Source organism: Hippopotamus amphibius, chromosome 15 (genome assembly GCF_030028045.1).
Source record: "Hippopotamus amphibius kiboko isolate mHipAmp2 chromosome 15, mHipAmp2.hap2, whole genome shotgun sequence".
NCBI classification, from domain to species: Eukaryota; Metazoa; Chordata; class Mammalia; order Artiodactyla; family Hippopotamidae; genus Hippopotamus; species Hippopotamus amphibius.
In genome coordinates this window covers 61775601-61800100 of record NC_080200.1, presented here as the reverse complement: position 1 = coordinate 61800100, position 24500 = coordinate 61775601, and the positions used below count along the sequence as shown (strand labels likewise).

Sequence of the window (24500 nt, the reverse complement as noted above, 5' to 3'; positions counted from 1 at the left end):
TCCAGAAAATATGTGGCATCCTGTAGATACCTTAATGTGAAATACAGGCATACTTTGTTTTTATTGTGCTTCACAGACACTGTATTTTTTACAAACTGAAGGTTTTTGGCAACCCTGCATCGTCAGATGACGGTTAGCATTTTTTAGCAATAAAGGATTTTTAAGTTAAGGCATATACGTTGTTTTTAAAGACATAATGCTATTGCACACTTAACAGATTACAGTAAACATAACTTTTATATGCACTCAGAAACCACAAAACTTGATCGCTTTACTACAATATTTGCTTTATTGCAGTGCTCTGGAACTAGACCCACAGTATCTCCAAGGGATGCCTATATACATTTGGTTGTATTTGAACATTTATCCTTCACTAAACTTAGCTCGATGCCCTACCATGAGCCTTCTCCTTCCCCCATCTCATCTGTGCCTTAACTGATTTGTGGCTTGGAGGTTTTAGTTGAGCTGTATGTCACAGCAGGCACAGTAGTCATCTATAGTGAAAAAAAAGTTGATATTTTTTTCCCTAAAATTCTTCACATAGGATATCTTGTTCATTGCCCACTTTTTTTCTTTTTTTTTCCCATTACTGATTTCTTCTTAGATACTGGCTGAAGAAAACATAAAATAGATTTGGTTTATGGGTTATTCTGTATGCTAATTAAATTTGGAAAGGTTTAATTTAAAGTAGACAGCAACATTTAGAGTGAATTGAGGTAATAGCAGTGCTGTGTATGGATTTTACTTGTACATTTTCTCCGTCTAAGTAATGATTGTCAAGAAAGTAAGTCTCGCACATGCTGCTTTACTCTGATCTGAGGTGAGAGTTTTCACTGATGCAATTTTTACCCAGGGATCTTCATTCCTATTTGTTGGGAGACCAGGAAGAAAATGAGAACAGTGCAAACCAGCAAGTTAACAATAACCAGCATGCTCGAAATAACGCTATTCCTGTGGTGGGGGAAGGCCTGCATGCAGCCCACCAAGCCATACTCCAGCAGGGAGGGCCTGTTGGCTTTCAGCCTTACCGCCGGCCTTTAAATTTTCCACTCAGGGTAGGTACTGTACAGACTTAACAGAAGTCGATTTTTTTCAAATATCTGTTGAGAAGTTTTGGTGCTGTTATAGTATGTAGTCCTCTGTGTAGACATATCTTACATTCTTCTGACAAGAACCCCATTTCAGTCCTTTCATTATGCAACACTTGTAATATATGTAAATGTCAGATACGGTTATCAAATTTTAGAGGTGGGCCATGGAGTTGGGATTCCATGTGCTGTTGGTCTTTGCTGTTTGAAAGGAACAAGATGGAAGACCCTAGACCAAATGAGACATTAACATTCCTTTTTTTTTTTTTTATAAATTTATTTATTTATTGGCTGCATTGGGTTTTCATTGCTGGGTCTTCATTGCTGCATGTGGGCTTTCTCTAGTTGTGGAGAGTGGGGGCTACTCTTCTTTGTGGTGCACAGCTTCTCATTGTGGTGGCTTCTCTCATTGTAGAGCACAGGCTCTAGGCACACGGGCTTCAGTAGTTGCGGCACACGTGCCCAGCTGCTCCACGGCATGTGGGATCCTCCCCGCCCAGGGATCGAATCCGTGTCCCCTGCACTGGCAGGTGGACTCTCAACCACTGCGCCACCAGGGAAGCCCGAGACATTAACATTCTTGATTCACTTCAACTGTGTGTCACAAACTGGAATGGGCATTTTAGTGTTTTTCTTTCTTTAATCCTTGTAGTATTAATCCCAGTGCTCAAGGTATGAGTAGTAATCTCTTGTTTACATCCGATAAAACTGAAGACCAGATTGGTTAAGGAAGTACCTGCCTCAGCAAGACTTTCCCCCATACTCCACCAAAACTGTTCCTGTCAAGGCTCCCTAGTGACCTGCATGGTGGTAAATTCAGTGGCCAGGTGTCAGTCCTTACCTCACTTGCTGTACTAGTAGCATGTTATGTGATTGCTCACTTCTTGCTTCGCAGAACTCTTCTTTGAAAGTTGTTTAGGAAGTTTTGTGGAGGAGTTGATACCTTTAAGTCTTTAAAATTAGGAGGTCAGGCAGATTAAGAAATGAGAGTGGGAAGGCTATTGCAGGCCTTGTCAGGACAAGAGGCAGGTTAGACATGTAGGTATGGAACTGCAGGGAAGTGAATGTCTGGAGGGGGAGGGGCAGGCGACTGCACGAGATGGGGCGGGAGCTCTCAGAGATGGCAAGGAGCTGTGAGAGAGGAAGCTCTTGGATTGATGAAAAATAGTTTCTAAGCAGAAGATACTTTCTGGTCCAAATTAGAGAGAGAATCACTAAGGGGTTTCTTAGGCGGTGAAAGCTGCTGACCAAGGCTCCAGGCCCCCTTTGGGGGTGTTATCGTCAGTGCTTTCCAGTCTTCCTGTGCTCTGCCCGCTGGGCTTGGTCATGGTGAGGCAGGCAGCACTCTGTCTTTCCGTCCAGGGTAGCTGCTTCCCTCTTGTCTCAGTGTGATTCCTTTCTTTCTTTTCTTTTTTTAAACAAATTTATTTATTTTTTATTGGCTGCATTGGGTCTTCATTGTTGCGCGCAGGCTTTCTCTAGTTGCGGCAAGTGGGGGCTACTCTTTGTTGTGGTGCACAGGCTTCTCGTTGTGGCTTCTCTTGTTTCGGAGCACGGGCTCTAGGTGCCTGGGCTTCAGTGGTTGTGGCACTTGGGCTCAGTAGTTGTGGCTCGAGGGCTTAGTTGCTCTGGGGCATGTGGGATCTTCCCAGACTAGGGATCGAACCCGTGTCCCCTGCATTGGCAGGTGGATTCTTAACCACTGTGCCACCAGGGAAGTCCCAATGTGTTTCCTTTCTATCTGCACTTCTCAGTGTAGGAGCTACCAGCTATAGCTACAATGGCTGCTTATTTTTAAACTTAATTAAAAATAAATACACTTTGTAAATATGCAGGGTGATGGATGTGTTCATTAGCTTGACGGTGGGAATCCCTTCACAGTGTCTTCATATATCAGATCACATGGAACACTTTAAATATATTACAGTTTTTTTTAGGTATACCTCAGTAAAACTAAAGAAAGGAAAAAGGTACATTTCTTGTAGACAACACATGCACTCAAAGTAAATAGAATTTAAAAGTCCTTTACTCATTCACAGTGACCCCACATCAGGTGCTCAGTGGCCACTTGTGCCAGTGTCTCCTGTGTTGGGCAGTGCAGGGGTGGCCATTTCCATCATCACAGAAAGTTCTAATTGGTTAGCACTGTTAGAGCATAAGCTTTCCTTTCATGAAAAGTTGTTTTTTGGAATTTGATAAAAATAAGCGAATGTTTTTAGCTTTAATTAATAGGGGAAATTTAAGCTAATTGTTTTATTTTTGTGCTCTCTGATTTAAAATATATTTGCTTGTGCTTACCGATGTATCTGATTATATGAAAGTGGACACAATTTCCTTTTGGCCAAAATTATAGTTAATATTACCTAAAATGAAAATTTTCTTTTTATGTGAAGTGGAAGGAATTCTGGAAATACAAATATAGGCAGATTGTTTTTACTGGGAGAATTGTGTTGTTTCATTGAGGGGTGTCATGAAGTACATCGAGCACCTGTGAGTCCTGTTTACGCACTGCTGTTTTGCCTTGCAGATATTTTTGTTGATTGTCTTCATGTGTATAACCTTGCTGATCGCCAGCCTCATCTGCCTTACTCTACCAGGTATGAGCTTATCCTAGCTCTCCGCTAATGACATCTTGAGAAAATGCTTTGTTTTAAAAGGGTATATCTTGCTGAGATGTGATCTTTCATCAAATATAAACTTGAAGTAGTTTCCCCTCATTTTTATTGAATATGGAATTTTATTCTATATAGGGCTCTCCATTTCATTGCACTCATTTGTATTGGAGCAGAGAGGGACAGAGTCAGTGTATAATTTATGATTCATTTTTGAAAGTAAAGTACTTATGGTCACTCATTTTACATGGACATTGTCTTATTGCAGTATGGGTTCTCAAAAAGACATCTGTGTGGCTTAAGTCATTTTTTTCAAGTCAGTGTTTTGATGTTACTTATGTTTGCCTTCATTATGCAATTATCATTCCAATCCACTGCATGCTGTTGCTGAAGACTTTTATGAAGCCAGGCTGTTCCCTTTATCACCTGGTAATCATAATACTAATCCCTAAATTTCAGCTGAACAGTGTTTCTTCACCTGACAAGGAAGAAGCTGTCGATGAATATGGTAATTTGTCATCCTCTGCAGAGGTCACGGAGTGGAGTCAAAGCCAGTGACAAAGTGTCAGACACAGCTTGCTGCCCCGCAGCCTCCTAGTTAGAGTTTCTAGCAAGCCAGAAAATTCTAAATCATACTGTTGTATGTTAGCCACTTATGTAATCATTAAGTGGAAGATAATTTTCAGGTCTTATCAAGTATGTAAATGTTACTGAGTTAGTGTTTTGATTTGAGCACTAATGCAATATAACTTTACAAATCAAATTTATATTAAATACTCTAGTTTTCGCATGAGGGCTAAGGCTAGGGAAAAGCAACTAGTTAATTTCAAGGGAGGTTTCTTAAAAAAAAAGATAATTTTCTAATTTGTAAGAGTTGTGATTTACCTTAAACTGGTGAAAATAAAGTTTGTTTTGTTTTGTTTTTCACTGTTTCTGCACAGTGATTTTTGACCATTAGAACTTTGCTCTTAAGTTCATTACTCAGATGTCAGCTGTTAAAATGACAAAGTCTAGTTAACCATTGGGTGTAGTGTAGTAAACATATTGTTGAGAAAACTTATTTTTGAACTTTAGACAGCTTTACTTTTGTGGTTTTTATGTTCCGTTTTTATCAGAAATATTAAAAAGTTAACAAAGGAAGGAAACCTAGTTTTAGTACTTGAATATGGCAATACAAGTGCTTTAATGTCATTGAAGATTGTTGGGTAAATATTTCCCTGTTAATCTAGTCCCACCATCTAGTGGAAGGAATGCAGCTACGTTTGGTCATAGAAGTGCTTGTTGTCATAGCACACGTTTAAGAGGGTAGGGATGCTGTTTTCCCCGTGGGTTATTGTCCTGTTGCTACATTGTAAGTAATGCTAAGTTACTACATACTAGAAACTAACCCTAACTTCTCAGAAGCACTTCAGAAATATGTGAAGTGTGGAATTAAAAGCGGCCTTTAAATTTTTTAAAACCAGTCAATCAAAAAAGAACAACAAAAACCTTTGGAGTAGAAATATATATGTATATAGAATGCTAGACATTTTTACAGAATTACCGGTGATATTTTTATATCTTTAACATGCACATGTGTTTATTTCATGTAATATTTACATGTATTTGTCTTTAAAACTGAGTTATCTTCATATGCAAGCTGTTCTTTGTGAAGTTGCAAAGAAGTCTGTAGCATTATTAGCATTATGGCTTGTAAACCTGACTGTTGAGGTAGTGTAGTTTGATTGGAGGCAGAGTGGGTCAGTAGTCAAGAGCATGAGCTTTGTCACGTAGACGTGAGTTCACATTCAGCCTCCACCCGTGTGTGACCTTGGTTGGGCAGCGTTCTGTTGCTGAGCCTCCTGTTTCTCAGTCTTCAGAATGGAGTTTGTTGCTGCTTGCAGGGTTGTTGGGGGGGTTGATGAGAAAATGTATGGAAGTTGTTCAGCACAGCCACTAGCTCCTTTTAGACATTCAAAACTAACAGATAAGTACTGTATGAAGGGGAAGACAACACTGGAAATGAGGGTCTTGCTCTTTTCTCCTGCCTTATTAAGAAGTAACCATGTAAAGAAAGTTGCTATAGAAGTGATCTTGCCTGATAGTTAGATTTTTGTGGGTACATTGTGGAGTTTATTTGTAATAACTCTTTGTGTGAGGCAGTCCCTTAAACAAATTTCACGTTTCCTAAGTTTCATTATATTTAGATCTTAGTTTTTTTCCTAAGAAAATTAGTGTGGTATTCCTTGTTGTTGTGCCCACTTCTTATTAAAATAAGCTTAGTTTTCTGTCTTAATAAATGACCTAGTTGAAAGAAAGTTACTCTGAAGTGTTTGTAATGTTCCTAAATATCAGAAGTATTGACAACACAAATAATAGAAAGTCAGTTCTCCATTTCTGTCCTGTTATGTGCATAATGATTTCATTTGATGATACAAACAACAAAAACAACACCCCCTTCGAGTCGTTTCAGCCCCCAGAGAAAAAGTAATTCATCCGGCAAGTCAGGATGTCTGTCACAGGAGAGCTCATCCCCAGTGACTTAGTGTGGTCTGGATGTCTCTTAGTCTGATAATTATGTTCTTTTGAACTTGGGGGTTTTGGCTTTTGTTTTGTTTGTTTGCTTTTAATGAAGACACTGATGTGTCAAAATGTGATGTCTTTTTAATAATCACTGAAAATGATTGAAGTGTTTGAGAATGCTAGTAGTACAACGTTGACGTCAAGATTAGAGTTCTCTTCACATGACCACATGTCTCATTTATCAGGCTTTCTGTTTTCAGTATTTGCCGGCCGTTGGTTAATGTCATTTTGGACGGGGACGGCCAAAATCCATGAACTCTACACAGCTGCTTGTGGTCTCTACGTTTGCTGGCTAACCATCAGGGCAGTGACGGTGCTGGTGGCATGGATGCCACAGGGACGCAGAGTCATCTTCCAGAAGGTTAAGGAGTGGTCCCTCATGGTAGGTTTTTCTAATAAAGACTCATCTTGTCTGACAGAAGTAGTGAACGTTTTTCCAGTAATTTCTTTTAATCTTTTCACTTTTGTTTCTTCACTGTGTTGATAGGGTCAAGAGACTTGATTTTTTGAATTAGAAGGAGTATTCCTTTAAGACAGTAGTTTTCTGGTTCATTCTAAGAAACATAGTCCGATGTATTTGAGGGTTAAAAGAAAATCGGACTTCCTAGGTGGCGCAGTGGGTAAGAATCCGCCTGCCAATGCAGGGGACGAGGGTTCAATCCCTGCCCGAGGAAGATCCCACGTGCCACGGAGCAACTAAGCCCGTGAGCCACAACTATTGAGCCCATGTGCCACAGCTACTGAAGCCCACGCTCCTAGAGCTCGTGCTCTGCAACAAGAGAGGCCACCGCAATGAGAAGCCTGCGCACCACAATGAAGAGTAGCCCCCGCTCTCCGCAACTAGAGAAAGCCCGTGTGCAGCAACGAAGACCCTACACAGCCAACAAAATAAATAAATAAATAAGAAAATCATGCTATTAAATGATGCAGTAAGGCCCTTGAGTAATAAGATGTTCTGTAGAATTTAGAATCAGTTTCAGTAGAATTTTCTTTTAATAATATTTTTGCTAAAATCTGATTTTAAAAAAATTTCTAATCATAAAATCTTGATTTCAGGATTGAGTCAATGTGTTTCATGTAAATGGGACTCCTTTAATTATAGTCTGTTGCTCTTCAAGAATGTCCTGGCTAGTGTGAAAGTGTAGTAAGTAATGGGAGTTATTACTCTCAGTAAAGAACTTAATTGTCACAAAGGTAGGGGAAAAAATGTCACTGTAAGATGGCAATTTATTGATTGTACCGTTGGCTATGACTGGTAAATATGTTTATGTCACTACTTTATGCCTTTTCATTTGTATAATCAACTGTAGTTTTGTATCTGAATTTATATTTTGATTTCACTGAAAGTTTGATAGCTGTTTAATATTAGTGTTGAAAGAAAAACACACAAGATGCATTGTATGTTAAGAATGGTGGGGTTTGATTGCTGTGTAATCCGTAAGAGAATGGGGCACTTACCTATATTTAAAATACAGAAACTAGTACCAGATTTCATTTGATATTCTTCCATACCATATTGCCACGTAAAGAAGTAGGTACTGCGTCTTAATGCACACCATTTTAATCTCTTGCTGTTGAAACAGATGTACTCACTGAGGCTACCTTAAGTAAAAGGGACATCAAGGCCACTTTAAAAACTGATTTCTTTGTCAGGATTTCATAGTGGCTCTTGGCTATTATCTCTCCTTTTCTCTTTGTGTCTACTTTATTTTCATTTTGCCACTTCGTCCAAATTCTAGAGCTGTGCTCATAGAGCAGCCATGTGGCTAATGGCTACCATATTGCACAACGCAGATACAGGACATTTCTGTCGTCATAGTAAGTTCTGTTGGACCGTACTGTTGTCAAGGGAGCTAATTTGATCAACTTGGTTAATTACCTTAACTGGGGTTATACAGAGCCCTTCAACTATGCCAGTCCATCTCAGGGGTCACGAGTCAGCCGGTGGGTGGCCACCATTGGATCAGGGCCTGCAACAACCAGTACCTTTTCTTGGACAAACAAAAGCCTACTCCTGATGCTGAGGTTGAGAAAAGCAGCACAGCCACCTGGTTTAATATATGTAATAAAACGAATTTCCTGTAATTTTGTAGCAACAATGCATAGTAATTTCATGTTTTTGTTATATCTTGAGTTTTTATAGTTAAACATTCAAATTTCATTTAAACATGTAACATAAAATGTAAATTATTTAAGGTATATATTTGTTCTGTTAGACACTTGGTCAAAGAAGAAGAATAAACTTCCCTATGGGATAAAGAGTTTGGCTAAAAGTCAGAGAGACTGTGACGCTGACACAGCCTTTCATCCCTCACAGATCATGAAGACCGTGGTCGTGGCGGTGCTGCTGGCTGGGGTTGTCCCGCTTCTCCTGGGCCTTCTGTTCGAGCTGGTTATTGTTGCTCCCCTGAGGGTTCCTTTGGATCAGACTCCTCTTTTTTACCCATGGCAGGTAAGTGCATGTCTTCTGCTCATGATATTTCTTTATGTTTTTGGAATCAGAAAAATTCTTGTTTAAAGTGATTTTAAGCAGTTTGTTTAGAAAGACTCCTTAATTTTTGCTTTTGTAGGAACTCTTGTAAAATCAATTAGATGATGCATTTCAGCTTTTAAGATACTCAGCGCATGCAACTTCTTTAAAATACCTTGCTTTATAGGTTGAAATGTCACTATAGGCTTCACCAGTATTTCAAGATAGAAACTAACGTGTTGACCTTTTCACTTTTAGTTAGGGTGAGATATCTTGCTCCTTTTGGCTTTGAGACTGGAAGCAATAACTTATACTTTTGACTAATTACAGCATTTTCCCCGCAAAGTCACAGGTGTATTAAAAAGAGCATTCTGAGGGAACCTGTGCAGGTCACAGCAAAGGCTTTAAAATGCTCACAGAGGAAAAATTTTAACATTTCTGTCGTACTTAGAGCTTGAAGTTAACGTCATAGACCTCAAGTTTTTAAGAGGTGTTAGGGGCAAGAGATAGGTATTGACTTGTCATTCAAAGATTTTTCAGCCTTGTTTTAAAAATCTTCTCTTAGTAGATTATGATGAATTTTCCAGAAATGAAAATTACCCTCTACTTTCCAGATGAAGGATGACCCCTATAAACTTCATTTAACAGCAGATATTTACTTGGATGCTTTAATGTGTGCCCAGATCCTGTAGTATATAGCTCAGATGCAGGTGAGGCTAATGCAAGAACTTCTTGGGGACCTTCCAGCCTGGTGGGAAAGCTAGGTAGACAGTGCTGTGATTGGGGCAAGCGCAAGGATCGCAGCATCGTGTGGGAAAGGTATTTACCCGGCTTAGGGGGTTTTAGATACGGTTTTCTGTAGGAGACAGTGTCTGGGACAGCATAATATAGTGCAGAGGAGTGGGTGAGGAAGGAAGACATGTAGTCCAGGAGGGAGTGAGTGGGCAGACCTTGAAGTGAGACAGAGCATATGTATATAGGGGGCTGCTTCTCATCCGGTATGCTTAGAGGTTAGAACCGAAGTGAAAGGGAGCAAGAAAGGGAAATTTTTTTCAAAAATTTTATTTAATTAATTTATTTATTTTTGACTGTGTTGAGTCTTTATTGCTATGCATGGGCTTTCTCTAGTTGCGGGCAAGTGGGGGCTGCTCGTTGTTGCAGTGCGCGGGGCTTCTCATTGCAGTGGCTTCTCTTGTTGCGGAGCACGGACTCTAGGCACACGGGCTTCAGTAGTTGCAGCATACAGGCACAGTAGTTGTGGTGCGTGGGCTTAGTTGCTCTGCAGCATGTGTGATCTTCCCAGACTAGAGATGGAACCCGTGTGCCCTGTGTTAGCAGGCGGATTCTTAACCACTGCGCCACCAGGGAAGTCCCAAGAAAGGGAAATTGTTAAGCACATATGATGCCTTTCTGTAGGAGCTGCATTGTGGTGTAGTCTAATAGCATCGGTGATGAAAGGAAAGCTAGTTTTCACAGAATGATGCCAACTAATAAAGGTAGAAGAATTAACAGAATTAATTAGGGAAATTATTGTTTTGCAATAATTAACAAAATAATTGATTCCAAGGATTGTCAGTGGATGCTGAATCCATCAGGTGAAAGCTCTTGGGTCTTTAGCTGCTGTGCTGCAATAACAAGTTACCTTGCAGCTCCAGCTTACTGGCTTAAAACAACCGTTTATTTTGCCCACAGAGTCTGTGGGTCAGAAATTAAGACAGGGTATATTGGCTTGTGTCTGTTTCATGTTACCTGGAGTGTCATCTGGGAAGACTTAGTGGCCAAGTGTTATTATCTGGCTTCATTTGGAGATGTCATCACTCATGTGTGAGGGTCGGTGCTGGTCGTTGGTTGCACCTCCTCTGGGCTATTGGCTGGAGCCCTTGGATGTACTTGGGATTTTTACAGATTTTTACACCTCAAACTACTTGGGCTTCTTACATTGCACTTCAAGAAAATGAATGTCCCAACAAACAAGGCAGATGCTGCATCACATTTTATGACTTCATCTCAGAAGTCTTGCAGCATTGCTTTTCACTACATTCTGCTGGGTATCAGCAAGTCACAGGTTGGCCCAGATTTAAGGGAAGGGGACGTAGACCCCTGTCACTCTATGGGAGAAGAGTTTGCAGTCCTGTTTTGATGCCACTGGAGAAGTGGTTGTTTGCATTATGATGAAGTCTCACCTTACAGATTAGTTGTTACCTCAGAGGGAAACACAGCCTTGTAGTGAAGGGGTCAGGCAGACGCTCCCGTAACCCAAGTGAACACTGCAGATGTGGCACACAGGTGGTATGTGCCTGCTGAGGTTGTGCAGTGCACAGCACTGAAAAAAAGCAAAGCAGCCCCTGAGGCCCAGGAGTTAGGCCTCCTGCTGGATGCAAGCAGCTGACAGAACAGCAGCACTGTACAAGGCCCTCTGGGACCATGATGAACCAAGACAGAATCAGACCCTCCATAATCCTGTCTGAATGCAGGCAAACCGTGAGCACGTCCAAACCACATGACCAAACATGCCCATGCCCTGGCTGACGTAACTGGCTGCTCCTTCGTTTCCGCCTACAGTTTGATTGGCTGTCTGTCCCTTCTTCTGGATAAGATTTATTAAGATACCAAATTATAGATTACCTGTAGTTTCTGAATAGCATCTGGGATAGAGCAAAGCCCTGCTTCCTTAAATCCTCCCCAAATCACCTCACACAAGCCATAAAACTATAATAAGCCTTTTCTAACACTCTTACTAAGGGCTCCAAGTTCCCCATACTGTTTTGTTCTCCCTCACTGCACTGAGAAGTGATGCAGCTTGTTCACTTACATGTGTGTTTCTGGTGGTCTTAATAGTGCCCAGCATCGTGATCTTGGAGAATTATTTGAAATTATTCAATTTTAAGAATGCTTACATGTTATGACCCATCAGTTTCACTTTTCAGAATATCCTGCAAAGAAACATTTACATGTGTGTGGGAGACATGAACAGGGTTGTTCTGCTATTACATAAGTTTTGGTAATGTCAAAAAAATTGAAAGCAACCCAGATGTCCATCAGTAGAGAATGACTAAATAAAATGTGATGTATCTTTGCTTTTGAATCCAGTGCAGCAGTTAAAAAGAAAGAAGTAGAGCTATGTGGTTTTTCTGTGGGTTTTGCTTGTTTGTTTTTTGTCTTGCTGTATGTTTTGATATAGATAGCTCTCAGACATGTTTTTGCGTAGGGGAAAAAACACAAGTTGCAGACAAAATGTGCAGCCGGTATCCTTAATATTATGGATAAAATCCCAGAGTTTGGAAACACAGCTTGCTTTTTGCCCACCCCTGAATCTAAGCTGCTTGCCTTTCCTGTGTCGAGTGACTGCAGATCTGTGGAGGCTGGGCTCTTTTGGAATTCTAGCAGAGGAGCTAGTGTGGTGTGTCTTTTTTTGTGGGAAAGGACTTGGAAAGCAGTGGATCTTGAAAGAGCTGGAACCTCAGTGATTTGTGGACCTTCTCAGATGACCATTAACCTCACTTGGGTGCCTTCTGGACTCGCAAAGGCCAAGAGAAAGCTGGGTTGGTGGGTTGAGTCTTCCCTGCTGTGAGCCTGAAAGGATAGAGAAAAAGCAGGGAGGCTTTCTCCATGTTCTCATTTGGAAACTGTTGCCTTGCTATCGCAGAGGTCTGACGGGCTAAAAGATCCTTTTGCAACCCTTTAAGAATATTCTCAGTCTGAGCCTCTGAGCCACATTGAGCCAACAGAGAAAAATAACAGATCTCTTATGTAAGAGGGGGGCCCAGCAGCCACAGAAAGAAAGATCAGGCAGAACCATCAGAACACTTGCCCAGTGACAGAGAACTGCTTGCAGAGCCGTGAGCCCTCAAATAGAAGATTAAAGACACAGGTGGTTGGGGTATGTGTGTATGCACACACAGCAGCAGCCATAAAACAAAGTGAAATTGTCGTGGTGTTGTGTAGCGTGGGTTTCAGACAGATTAAGTGAATTAAAGATGTGGCTTATCACCATTAAGGCTTAGATTGGAGACCTGGCAGACTGATGGCACAGAGCGAAACTGAAGAATAGGAAACTGAGGGGAAAGGAAGTGTCTTGGAGGATTAATATACCCATAATAAGAGTTCTACAGTACAAAAGTATGAGGCCACATTGAAACAAAAATAGGAGACATTTTAAACTGAATTGAAGAAAGAACTGATCTGTAGGTTGAAGGAGCTTATCAGATTTGGTGAGTTGGAAATTGATGAGAAAAACACGTATTTGGGCACATCTTGGTAAAATTTCTGAATTAAATCACAAGCTTCCAAAAAAAGCATACTGGCAGTGGACTTTGTAGCACTGAAACCATAAAGTAGAAGGGCATTTAGAGACCACTGAGATAAAAGGGACAAAAACCAAGCTTCCTATACCCAGAAAAACTCATTCAGCCATTCATCTGTCAGGATGAAGAGTGATGTTTGAGGTTATGCAAGAATTCAGTGCATGCATCAGCCTCCCACCCCATTTGAAGATGTTTTGGAAGACCAGCCAGCCAAACCAGAGAGTCAGAACAGAATTCATCTAAAACTGTCACCACGTTTCCTGTGGGACATACACCTGTAGACGTAGACAGGTGCATAGGGAAACAAACATAGAAGGAACGTACCAAATGTTAGCTGTGGTTATTGCTGGCGGGGGACCAGGATTTGGGCTGGTGGTCACAGAGGACTCCAGCCTTCTCTGGAAAGGTTTCAGTTTTAGGTAAGAATAGGTTTAAATGTTACATGATACTTTTAAAAAATGCATGTATATATATTTTTTTTTTTAAATAAAGAGAGAACAGGTTATGAAGGACTTTGTGTGCCATGTTTAGGGTTGTAAGCAGGGAAGTCTCCTTAAGTGATCAGATTTGCTTTTTAAGAAATCACTTGGGCGGTGGGGGTGGTGATCTTTTTTGGCTGCCTGATGTAGAGTGGGGTGGGCAGGCCAGAGGCACAGTGGGGAGCTCAGTGTGGCCGTGGAGGTTCTGTTAACAGTTCAGCAGAACGGCAGATGCACCCAGCTAGAAGTGCTCTGAGCCTCCGCATGGTTTCTTTAGGTCAAACATGGCTTCACTGTCTTATTTTGACATAATTAATTCAGTCAAAACCAATAAGATAGCCTAAAGATGGTTTGATGAAATAAAATCAGGGCACTGTTTTATGTATTTGCTTGTTAGATCTCCATTAATGTAAACATTTTTCTTAGTTCTCTTGGGAAAATGATGTAGTTTTTTTGTTTGTTTTGAGATATAGGAATGAATTTTTGATAGAAACGCTGAACTTGGTCTGTTGGGGGAAACATTCCCTGGATTTTCCAGCATATTTACTCTTCTGTAACATTGTTACTAATCCAACAGAACTTTTGTTTTAAAGTGAATAATGCAAGAAAATTGTATAACCTCTGTGCTGGGTTTATTGCTAAAAACAAACACAAATCTGTTAAATGATTTTTATTACCCTAGGACTGGGCACTTGGAGTCCTGCATGCCAAAATCATTGCAGCTATAACACTGATGGGTCCTCAGTGGTGGTTGAAAACTGTAATTGAGCAGGTAAGCAAGTGTGGCTCATGAGACTCTTAATTTTTCACGTTCCCACTTTTCTAAGTTTTCTACATTTTCTTTAGTGAGCATTTGTAACTTTTTTTTTTTTTTTTTAAGGAGAAAGGCAGTTACTCTTATCACCGTGAATTTTCATCAGCTACTCTTAAAACTTCCCTTATCTGAAGGTTAACTAGTAGCTTAAAGTACCTAGAACCCTGACCAAAGTAAAGGCAAAATTTAGCATATGTGGCTTTTTTTAGAGCAGGAGTTCTGATGAAGGCTTGGTATTCAGGTTAGTAAGCCTGTAGTAGAGAAAAGAGGTTATTGTTCAAGACAATAAAGAAAAAGGTAGGAAAAAATAGATTTAAAAAAGCAGAACTGTTTGGAAATATTCTAGATACATAGCACCTAAGACACTTTTATATTATGAAACTATCAGATAATTTGGTCATTGTGGTGATAACCTAGAAAAAGATAGATTGTGCTTCTATACTTTGATAATAAGGCTAGGAAGTAGGATAATTCATTTTAGGAAGATTTCTTCCAAAGTAACCAACATAATAGATCTTGGTACTTATTTCTTGTACGCTTTAGTTACCTAGAGAATGGACTTATGGTCAACCCTCTTGTCCAATAAGGCAGCGCCAAATTAATAAGGTGTTATAGTTTTGTAGCACTAAAGGTATACTCCCTTTTGATGTATAGGAAATAAAGACAGTAGTTCTCAGACAAGTATGCACAAGAAAATCGTCCAAAAATCCCTGTACCTGGAGATTTGTGGGGGCGGGAGAGCCAGGGAATCGGTGTGTGTTTGCATGCCTCTCTCAGGTGCGGGCTGATTCTGAAATGAGATGGATTGTGGGGTGCATTCACGTGATGTGTCCATTCATGTAGGACTAACCAGTCCACTCTAGAGTTTCTAGGGGAGACTCTGACCCTCGTGGAGAATAAGCATGTAGTTACGGCTGGGGGCTGTGAAACGTTGATCTCTCTAATATTTTCATCTCTGATGCATTCTTTCTCATACATGTGTCTAAGTTTAAGTAAAATGACTGAGAAACACTGGGATGCCTTGCTGTATTAATTTTAAGGCATTTGGGTTAAAAGGATTTGGGGGGATCAGAAGGGGGGACCTTTGGAGCAGTAAGCCTGTTTGTCATTCACATTCAAGTGCTCTGGCCCACTTCTGAGGGATCCAGGGATTGGAGTGAGTTGCACCACATGTGTGGCTGTGGGCCAGGAGAGGCTGAAAGTGCTGGGGGAAACACAAACAATGCTCTTTCTGTGTTGTCCCTTTCTGCACACCATCTTTATTTTCCATCATTCCCAAGATTTCCTCACGTCCATCCATTCTTTCCTCCGCAGTACTATCCAGTATAACTTTCTGGATAAGATGATGGAAATATTTTAGAAATTCTTTAATTAAAAAAAAATCTACTATAGAATTCTTTCATACTAAATTGTTACATAAAATACCTTTTAATTTGTTGAAATTTGATTTATACAGGCTTTTTAGAAACATGCTTCCTCTATAATGTTTTCTTATATTCAGATAAAGTGAATGCTGTCTTGAGTAATAACACAGATCACTCTTACACAATGTATATATGAAGTTACTTCAAGTTATATGGTCTTGAACTGAGATTGGATGCCATCTGGTGTTGCATAGCACAGGCTAGTGTAGTTACTATTCTAGGTTAGTGTCTTATTATTTCATCTCTTAGTAGAGTTAACTGCAAAGTGTAAGGAAGTAAATGCATTTCTTTAAAAACTTGTGGACACAATACTTAAGTTTGTGTTACAGAATTCGCCTTGATTTCAGTAGAGATTGCTGTTAACCAGGAGGAATTTGTCTTGTATCCTTGTTCTCATTCCCCCCCTCTGTGTTTCAGGTTTATGCAAATGGCATCCGGAACATTGACCTTCAGTATATCATTCGGAAGCTGGCAGCGCCAGTGATCTCTGTGCTCTTGCTTTCCCTGTGTGTACCTTACGTCATCGCGTCCGGCATTGTTCCTTTACTTGGTGGGTAATGCTGGTTGGGAGCTTGAGAGAGCACCTGTATTCACATGGTTACGTTTTTGTCACTTCCAGTATCAAAGGTTGCCTGGCTCCAAATGCTTTATTGTAAATATAAATCCAGCTAAAACAATGATCTTAAAAGACTGTTTTTCTTAGATTTCCCTAATCAGGGCAAGATGAGGATCATAAAACTCTTCGGTACAGTTTTTTTCTCTAGGCAGATGAGAACGTATTGACATTTAAAAAATGTTCTTTAGCATAAAAGAAAAACTAAACAGAAGATGCTAATTTGTGACACTTTAACATCTAGACATTATCTTATCAATGATGTGCTGAAGAATCCTCACACGACCTTAAAGCCAGCATATGTTCAAAATTATAAGCACAAGGTTTTCCCCTCCAGATCTTTTTCTTCTGCTGAGTTCCCTCTCTTAGTTACTAGCATTGTCATTCCACAAGTTGCGTGGGTCAGGAACCTGGAAGGCCATCCATGTCACCAGAGGCTCTCTGCTCTTTATTCTCAGCAGATCCCCAAGTCCCTCTGACCTGGCCTCTGGAACCCATTCTCTCACCTCTGGAGCCCTTGCCCATGGCTCACGTTGAGATGAACATCCGCTCCCAGCCTGATCTCAGCCTCAACAGCCTCCTGTCTGGTTTCCCTGCTTTGAACCCTCCACCACTAATTCATTCTCCACACTGCGGCCACGATGACCTTTCAAAAGAATGAGTCTCGTTGTCCAAACCTATCTGGTGAACATCCTTCCGTTGGTTCCTCTGTGCCTTTAGAACACAATCCAGTCCTTGGGGTAGTTCACAGGGCTCCTCCTCTAGATGGGACTGGCTCCAGCTTGACGGCACTCCTTGTCTCACTCCATTTCATGCAGGACGAGTTTCATTTTCTCGCCCCTCCCCTCTTCTTACGGGAAGGACATATTTTCATTTCACTGTTATTCTGTATACACTTAGAGTTTTACTTTTTTGGTTTTACAGGTGTTACTGCGGAAATGCAAAATTTGGTCCACCGGCGGATTTATCCATTTTTACTGATGGTCGTGGTGTTGATGGGAATCTTGTCCTTCCAAGTCCGCCAGTTTAAGCGCCTTTATGAACATATTAAAAATGACAAGTAAGTCTAGACTTCATTTGTCTAGCTGCTCTTGGTTTGTTTTTTAAATTTATTTATTTATTGGCTGCCTTGGGTCTTCGCTGCTGTGCATGGGCCCCCCTTATTTTGCAGCTAGTGGGGGCCACCCCTCGCTCCAGTGCACAGGGCTTCTCATTGCGGTGGCGTCGCTCATTGCAGAGCACGGGCTCTGGGCCCTTGGGCTTCAGTAGTTGTGGTGCACGGGCTCAGTTGCTCCGTGGTATGCGGGAATCCTCCCAGACCAGAGATTGAACTTGTGTCCCCTGCATTGGCAGGCAGATTCTTAACCACTGCACTACCAGGGAAGCCTACTGCTCTTGTCAAGAGGTCTCATTTCTTAATTATTGTGTCTAATGTGATAAATCACAGGAGTGGAAAAGTGCTCATATTCTGGATGTATTTTGAGGTAGAATTAAGAGAATTTGCTAACAGATTGGAATTAGAATGTGAAAAAGAGGGTTATCAAGGACTTGGTTGGGTCAAGCAACTGGAAATATGGAGTTATCATTTATGGAGATGAAAAAGACTGGGAGAAACTGGTGTGGGGAGAATTTTTTAATGTCCATTTGAAATAATTTTCAATCTCTTTTCGAATGTTTTGGTCTGACAATATGTTAAATAGTTTTAGATAAAAAGAAGCATAAAGGAAAAAAAAATAAGCCTACATTAGGAGTTAGCAGTGCCTGCCTAAGCCCTCCTTGCACCCAAGGGCCATTGAGTTACTCTGACCATTTTGCTGAGAGAAGCTGTAAGGTTACTGCAAAGGTGTCGTGGCGCCCTCTGTTCTGAGGAAACTGCGACCTGACCTCTGAGAAATTGAGGACAGCCAAGGAAAACACCTTCTGGGGTAACAGCCATTTGACCCTCCATGTCCTAGTGGAAGGTTGAATCCTCTTCTGCTTTAATGGCGTCTCACCGAGGAAGTCAGTATTTTTAAGAGTGAAATTTAGTGTGTTCAGGGCTTATCCAAAGCAGTCACTGAGAGTAGTAAATGCTAGAACACTTAGGCAGGCAGAGTATTAAGTTCTGTCAAGCATGAAAGAATGGGGAGGGGGTCTCAGTGATGAAAGTCAGTCTTTCTCACTTCACTTGTTTTGGCAGCACAGTCACTACTGCAACAATGCCAAAGAGACACACCCTCGAGAGCTCCCCGCAGCCCCTTGCACTCTGTCTTTCCCCACCTGTTTCTTCATGCAGAAAACCGTTGAACTGCAGGCTCGCAGAGGATATATCATGTTGGCCAGTGTATATCCACAGTGCCTCTCTCACAGGGCTTGATCCCTAGGAGGCGCCAAGTGTGCGTGTGTGCGCGTGCACTGGGGGCATGAGAGGGTGCTAGGGTAATAGGACAGGCTCTGGGTCAGAGTCTTCTTTTCCTGCCCCTGAGTTACTTTTTGGTTCTGGGCAAGTTTGCCTTGCTTTTTTCTCTGTGTGCTTGATATCTTGATATGTGTGTCAGGTAGTGCCATGTATATTAGGTCAGATATTGCTCAGTTATTGTTCAGAACATTTACAGAATCCTCACAGGTTGAAAAAACACTGGTTGGTTGGGGAACAGTGGAATAGGAATGGTTAACTTCAGGTAGAGAATCAGGGAGACAGAAAGAAAAGGGATTCGACAGTGAGCTCGTGATGAAGAAGCAGTAGGATTAGTGGAATGTTTTTAAAAAGCGAAATGTTAAGCTACTTGACGTAACCTGCCAAAGTACCTCATGAGACATATGCCAACAGAAAAGTGATAGATGAAAGTCAGGGTGGAGAAGGTCCTGGTGAATAATAAAAGTTGCTGCACTGAACCCTCAACACACGCCAGGCCTGTGTTACCAAGGCTTTCGCATGCTGTGTCTTACAGCGTCCTAGGACAGAGGACTGTTGTTCTGTTATTGATGAACAGACTGAGCCTGAGAGCCCCCAGCTCCCTGGCAGCCCTGCCACAGACTGGCTTACTCTCCCCCGCCCCTGCCCCAGATGTGTGAGGTCCTGCTGGGCGCTTCTTGATCTGCACTGCTGCCTCCACGTGGGTCTCCTTGCCCACCTGTACTCCTCCCCCAGCTTGTTGACATCAGCCTTGTCACCCGCTGTTCTCGCAGGTCAGCCTCCAGGTCATTCCCCCAGGGTTAGCATGGCACATCCGTGCTCCTCCCCAGCTCCTGCCGTCCTCAGGGGGACGTGGTGTCCTGGTGGAGGACCTCCAGCCTTGTTGTTCCATCCACAGGCACTTCTGTGTCTGTTTCTGCAGTCCTGCTCCCTTTGCCATCACCTCCCTGCCACCACATCACATAGGTTAGGAACACTGAGTACTCTTTTTTGGACCATAAGCTCCTGCCTTCTGTCAGTCTCTCGCGTACACTCACTTCTCTTCCATCTCCCTTTGACCTCCTTCAAATCTTTGTCCTTTGATTTCTCCTTTACTTTAAAACTAGCACTTTTCAGGTGTTACTCTCCTCCCTACGCAGCTTTTTGATTATCATATTTCCAGTCCATTTCTTTAGATCTGTCCACATACCCGTTTTGTAAAGTATGATCCATAACAGATAAATCCCCTGAATAAGTTTATTCTATCTTACCTACCTCTGGCCTCCAAGTTTCGGTTTATGAGGGCCCCTCACCTGTGGACCGGAGCCTGTACTCCACGGCACAGCATCTGAGGCCCTCTGACCTGTGCTGCTCTCTTCCCATAAACCCATACCTTGCTATGAGATGCCTGCTTTTGTGCCGTTTGCCAGTGTTCATTCTAGACTCCCCATCTACCTACCTGACTAACTGTTGAAGGGTTTTAAGTGCGAGTGACGTGATCTGATTTACGTTTTTAGAAACATGTATTACTGGCTACTCTGAGGAAGAGTATTTTGGTAAGTAAGATCACATAAGAGTAACCACCATGTTTTTACAACCTAGGTACCTTGTGGGCCAACGCCTCGTGAACTATGAACGGAAATCTGGCAAACAAGGCATGTCTCCGCCACCTCCACAGTCGTCCCAAGAATAAAGTGATTGTCTCAACTACCTTGACCTTCCCCTTGCCTTCACGTGTCCTTTTTTTTGTGGACTTCTCTCTTTGGAAATTTCCCCCAGTGATCTCTCAGCATTGTTTTGAAGTTAAGTGTATTTGACTTGTGTTCTCAGCATTCAGCGAGCGGCAGTGTGAGGCTCTGCCGCCCTCCCTGCATCTTCTGACACCATTGCTGTCTGAGGTCTGTATATGTGTAAATAGAAGCTCCTGGATACCCTAAAACCTTGGATTAAACAGAATGTGCATTGTACATCTTAAAACAAAATGTATATTAATTTATTAAATCTAGTTGTCACTTTATTTTGGACCTGCTGTGATCTTGACAGGAAATGTGCCACAGAGCCATAGTGCAGAGGCAAGACTTTTTAATGACGTCTTTTGGAACACAATGCCCTGGTGTTCCTAGCAGTTCTTATTAAGTGAACTGTACATTCTGTCTGTTTTGGCTGTTCAGACCTTACCAAGAACATAAGAGGAAACAAGTAGAAACCAACAGTGGAGTGTCTGTGGTAAGAAAACATGAACTTGTGCTTAACTGTCAATCGTTTTTGGAAGTTATTTTGTATAACACCAAAGCTGTTGTACATTTTCTACTGCCTGATTTTTTTTCATGTGTCTGTGTTTGTAATATTGTATAGTATCTTGTGCTAGGTGAGGAAATTATTTTTAATTTTGATAATTTAATATTCCTAGTGATCAGCATTGGGAGTTGGGTTTTTGTGCTTGTTAGGGGCATGTCTATACTTAGAGAAAAAAAAAGTCCAAAAGAAGATTTTTCCCTTAGATCCCCCAGCCCCCTTTCCCCACACACAGCTGTCTTTTTATCTTTTTGGCAGCGGTGGCCAAAAGTCATGCAAGGTCATAAATCTTATAGACTAACATCACCAGTGATACTGCATCTTCCCGGAATAAGGACATGCTGAAATGATTGTCAAATGTAGATGGCGTTTGTGGTCTTAAATAGACAGCATTAGAGAAGACTGGTTAGAATACCTGGTCCTGCTGGTTCGTGCATCATTGGGTGAGCATTAGAGGCAGTGCATTTCTGCAAAGTTTCCAAAGCTTTTTGTTTACAGAATAAAACTATAAATAAAACCAACGTGATTTATTTGACCAGAAGCAAGCTGGCTGAGCTGGCCTTTTAACATAGGAATGTAGAATGTATTTCATTGGAAATGTGCTGTAAATCTCAGAAAGCAGAACACTTAGAAACTTGGTTTTTCTTCATAACCAAAACTTCAAGTTAGAAGTTTAGAGAATTAGAATGGCTGGACACGTGATCTAAGTATTTAATGGTGATGGTATATTGTAAGGGTAGTGTTTGTTTTTGAATGATAACTTAGAAGTTCTCAGAGAAAATGGACAGCATAGGTCTTAAGAAACCATAAAAGAATTTCCATATAGTATTAAAATCCATAGACTTAAATCTGAGGATTTTTAAAATACGAGAGTCAGCCAAACATAAGCTACCAAAATCAAAAGCAACATGTTCTGGTTGTTTTATATTTCAACAATTTTTCCTGAAGTGGTAAGCAATTACTTCAAAAAAAAAATCAGTACGCCCCCCCCCAAAAAAAAAAGGTTGACATAGGATTCAGTGTTACAGTTTTTGGCACTTTGTAGTAGTCCTTTCTCATATTTGAAATGAGGTCTTTGCTAGCCCTACCTTTACTTATAAGTTTAGTCCTACTGTAAAAATTAGGAGCATTTTAAACATAATGCCACCTGTCATGGTGTATGTCTGTATAAATTGTTCTCTTTGGGAGAAATATATCAAATTGGGCATACAACTTGATTATGTTAAGTTTCTTTTTTAATTTTTCGATGAATTTGTAGATCTTGATATAAAATTTTTGGAACACATTTATCTGTTTTACCAGAAAGAGATTTAGGCAGATATCACAAAAGATTAAAAATTGTTACTCTACAAAATTTTAAGTGAATCTTATCAGAATTTTGTTTAAAAAAAAGAAGTATGAATGGCCAAAAAGTTGCCCTCCATTTCACTGGCAGATAACTTTCTCGTCTTACTTAAGGATTTCCCTTGGTTTTTCAGTTGTGCTTTGGCCCTGTTGTTTTCAGTAAAGTGAATACTTTCATAAGGAAAGCATTTGCTGCCATACTATGTACTTAGGCAGCATCAAGATTTTATTATTAACCAATAGTCTTATAAATATTTAAAACTTCTAGTTCAGAAAGTGCTAGTGTTAACAGCTGCCCTTCTTCATGTAGAATTAAAAAAAATAATAGTGTAGTTTTGCTTCATTTTACATTGGGCTAAAACTGTCTTCAAGGAACTTAATTAGGAAAGAAGACCTTTTTGCTTTATTTTTACTGTTTATAAATTGAAGACAAATCAACATTTGGGGTTAGTTTTATGTGACCAGTTATCAAAAAAATGGTCATAGTATGAAGTGCACAGTTGTTCATTATTAGCAAATTATGTTTAATTTTTAAACTATTAAGTACTAATAGTTGAGATGAAAACTGAAGAAAAATGCCAATGTGAAGTTTGTGTATAGCTAGCCTTAAAAAAGCTCCATGTTTTTAGGTGATTTTTTTTTCCTGTTAGTTCTCTGGAGAAACAGTGGAGATTGGACATCTCATTTCCAGATGTAAATGAAAAGTAATTTTTATTTCAACATTTAATGTAATTGTTATTACTGTGGATTCTTGTTTTGTGTTTTTTTTTCTTTCCCTTACTCAAGTAATAGAAAATAACTTTTTCTCAGATGATTTGATCTTAGATGATATGTCCTTTCTGTATTGGCAAAATGCTACTATTAAAGTGTAATTCTTGAATTTAGGTTGAATTGATGACTTTTTAAGACAAAACAGTGAAGCACGGGACATTTCTACATTGTATTTGCGTTTGCAAACACACACATACACACACTCACTCACTCACTCAGTCACTTACTTACTCTGGAGAACGTTGCACCAGTATAAGAACATTGGCACTTTTTTAAATGTTGCAAGTGAGCTACTTGTTCTCATTTTCAGGATTGAGTATTATAAGCCCTCTACTTACTGTGATGATTTTTATATTGTAAAATTAAGTGATTATTTTTAAAATACTCTGTTAGAATGTTACCTGTGCTGTTGCTATCAAGAAGAAATGTCTTACCACGAAGGTATTATTAGAAGCCTCACTTGTGTAGATACTTTAACTTCCTTGTATCTCCTTAATTAATGTGCCCCTAAATCAGATGTTTTCCTTTCAGTCCTTTACCGCCCTGTGTCATTTTTTTAATCAGTGAAACAGCCATCATGAGTAAGGGCTTCTTTCAGGTAATCCCCAACGGTATCTTTGGCATTTAATGCAACGTAAAGATAAGACAGGATACATCTGTTTTCATTTCCATCTGTTTTGTATGAGTGCCTCATTTTGTAGTCATGAAATTAATATAGTCCCTTAAGTGAAAAGGGAATGACCATAAGGCCTAGAGGTGACTGTTGTAGTAGCTCAGTAAATAGAACACTTACTTAGCTGGAATGTCAGTTTTCTATCAAAACACCTTAGATACCCAGACCAACTTTATGTGTATATATTCTAAAGTGCTCCCTTTTCTATATGGTTGTTTGTTGCCTTCTGAGTTGAGAGAACAAAAAATAAAAATGTTAGTTGTAGCCTAGTTTTTTTGGTTTGTTTATTTTTGCTTTGTTGCAAGATTGCTTCAGAATTACAGAAATGTGCATTATTAGTTGGCATAGGCAAATAATCCAGATTGTTAAAAACGTAACTATGGAAAACTCAAGTTACATATGATTAATAGTCCCTCCGTTCTACGTATGAATTTGAAAAGTACAGTTGCAGAAGACGCACCCTCCCTCTCTCTCCCACACTGTGATTACAGACCATCCTCACCAGGAAGAGCGGAGCCCTTCTTCTTGTGCCGCAGGCAAGATGCCACCCAGCTCTGCGCCTCCACTGCAAGATTCGAGCGTAAAGCTTCACCAGGTTGTCTCTTAGCTGCAGATTTGTACAGAGTAAAACCAATCAAATCTGCCTCACATACTTGATCATATGTTTCAGAGAAAAA

The 24500-nt window shown here is 40.5% G+C and overlaps 1 protein-coding gene across 1 annotated transcript in view; it reads left to right on the top strand.

Annotated features, from left to right (window-relative positions):
• MARCHF6 (membrane associated ring-CH-type finger 6) overlaps positions 1-23259 on the top strand; it is a 74176-nt gene extending 50917 nt beyond the window's left edge. Inside the window, exons 19-26 of the mRNA XM_057710155.1 lie at positions 854-1055; positions 3616-3685; positions 6463-6644; positions 8580-8714; positions 14198-14287; positions 16171-16303; positions 17291-17426; positions 20343-23259. Of these exons, the coding sequence (XP_057566138.1) occupies positions 854-1055; positions 3616-3685; positions 6463-6644; positions 8580-8714; positions 14198-14287; positions 16171-16303; positions 17291-17426; positions 20343-20433 (1039 nt within the window). The 3' untranslated portion in view covers positions 20434-23259. The remainder of the gene's footprint in view (positions 1-853; positions 1056-3615; positions 3686-6462; positions 6645-8579; positions 8715-14197; positions 14288-16170; positions 16304-17290; positions 17427-20342) is intronic.
• The last annotated feature ends 1241 nt before the right edge of the window (positions 23260-24500 follow it).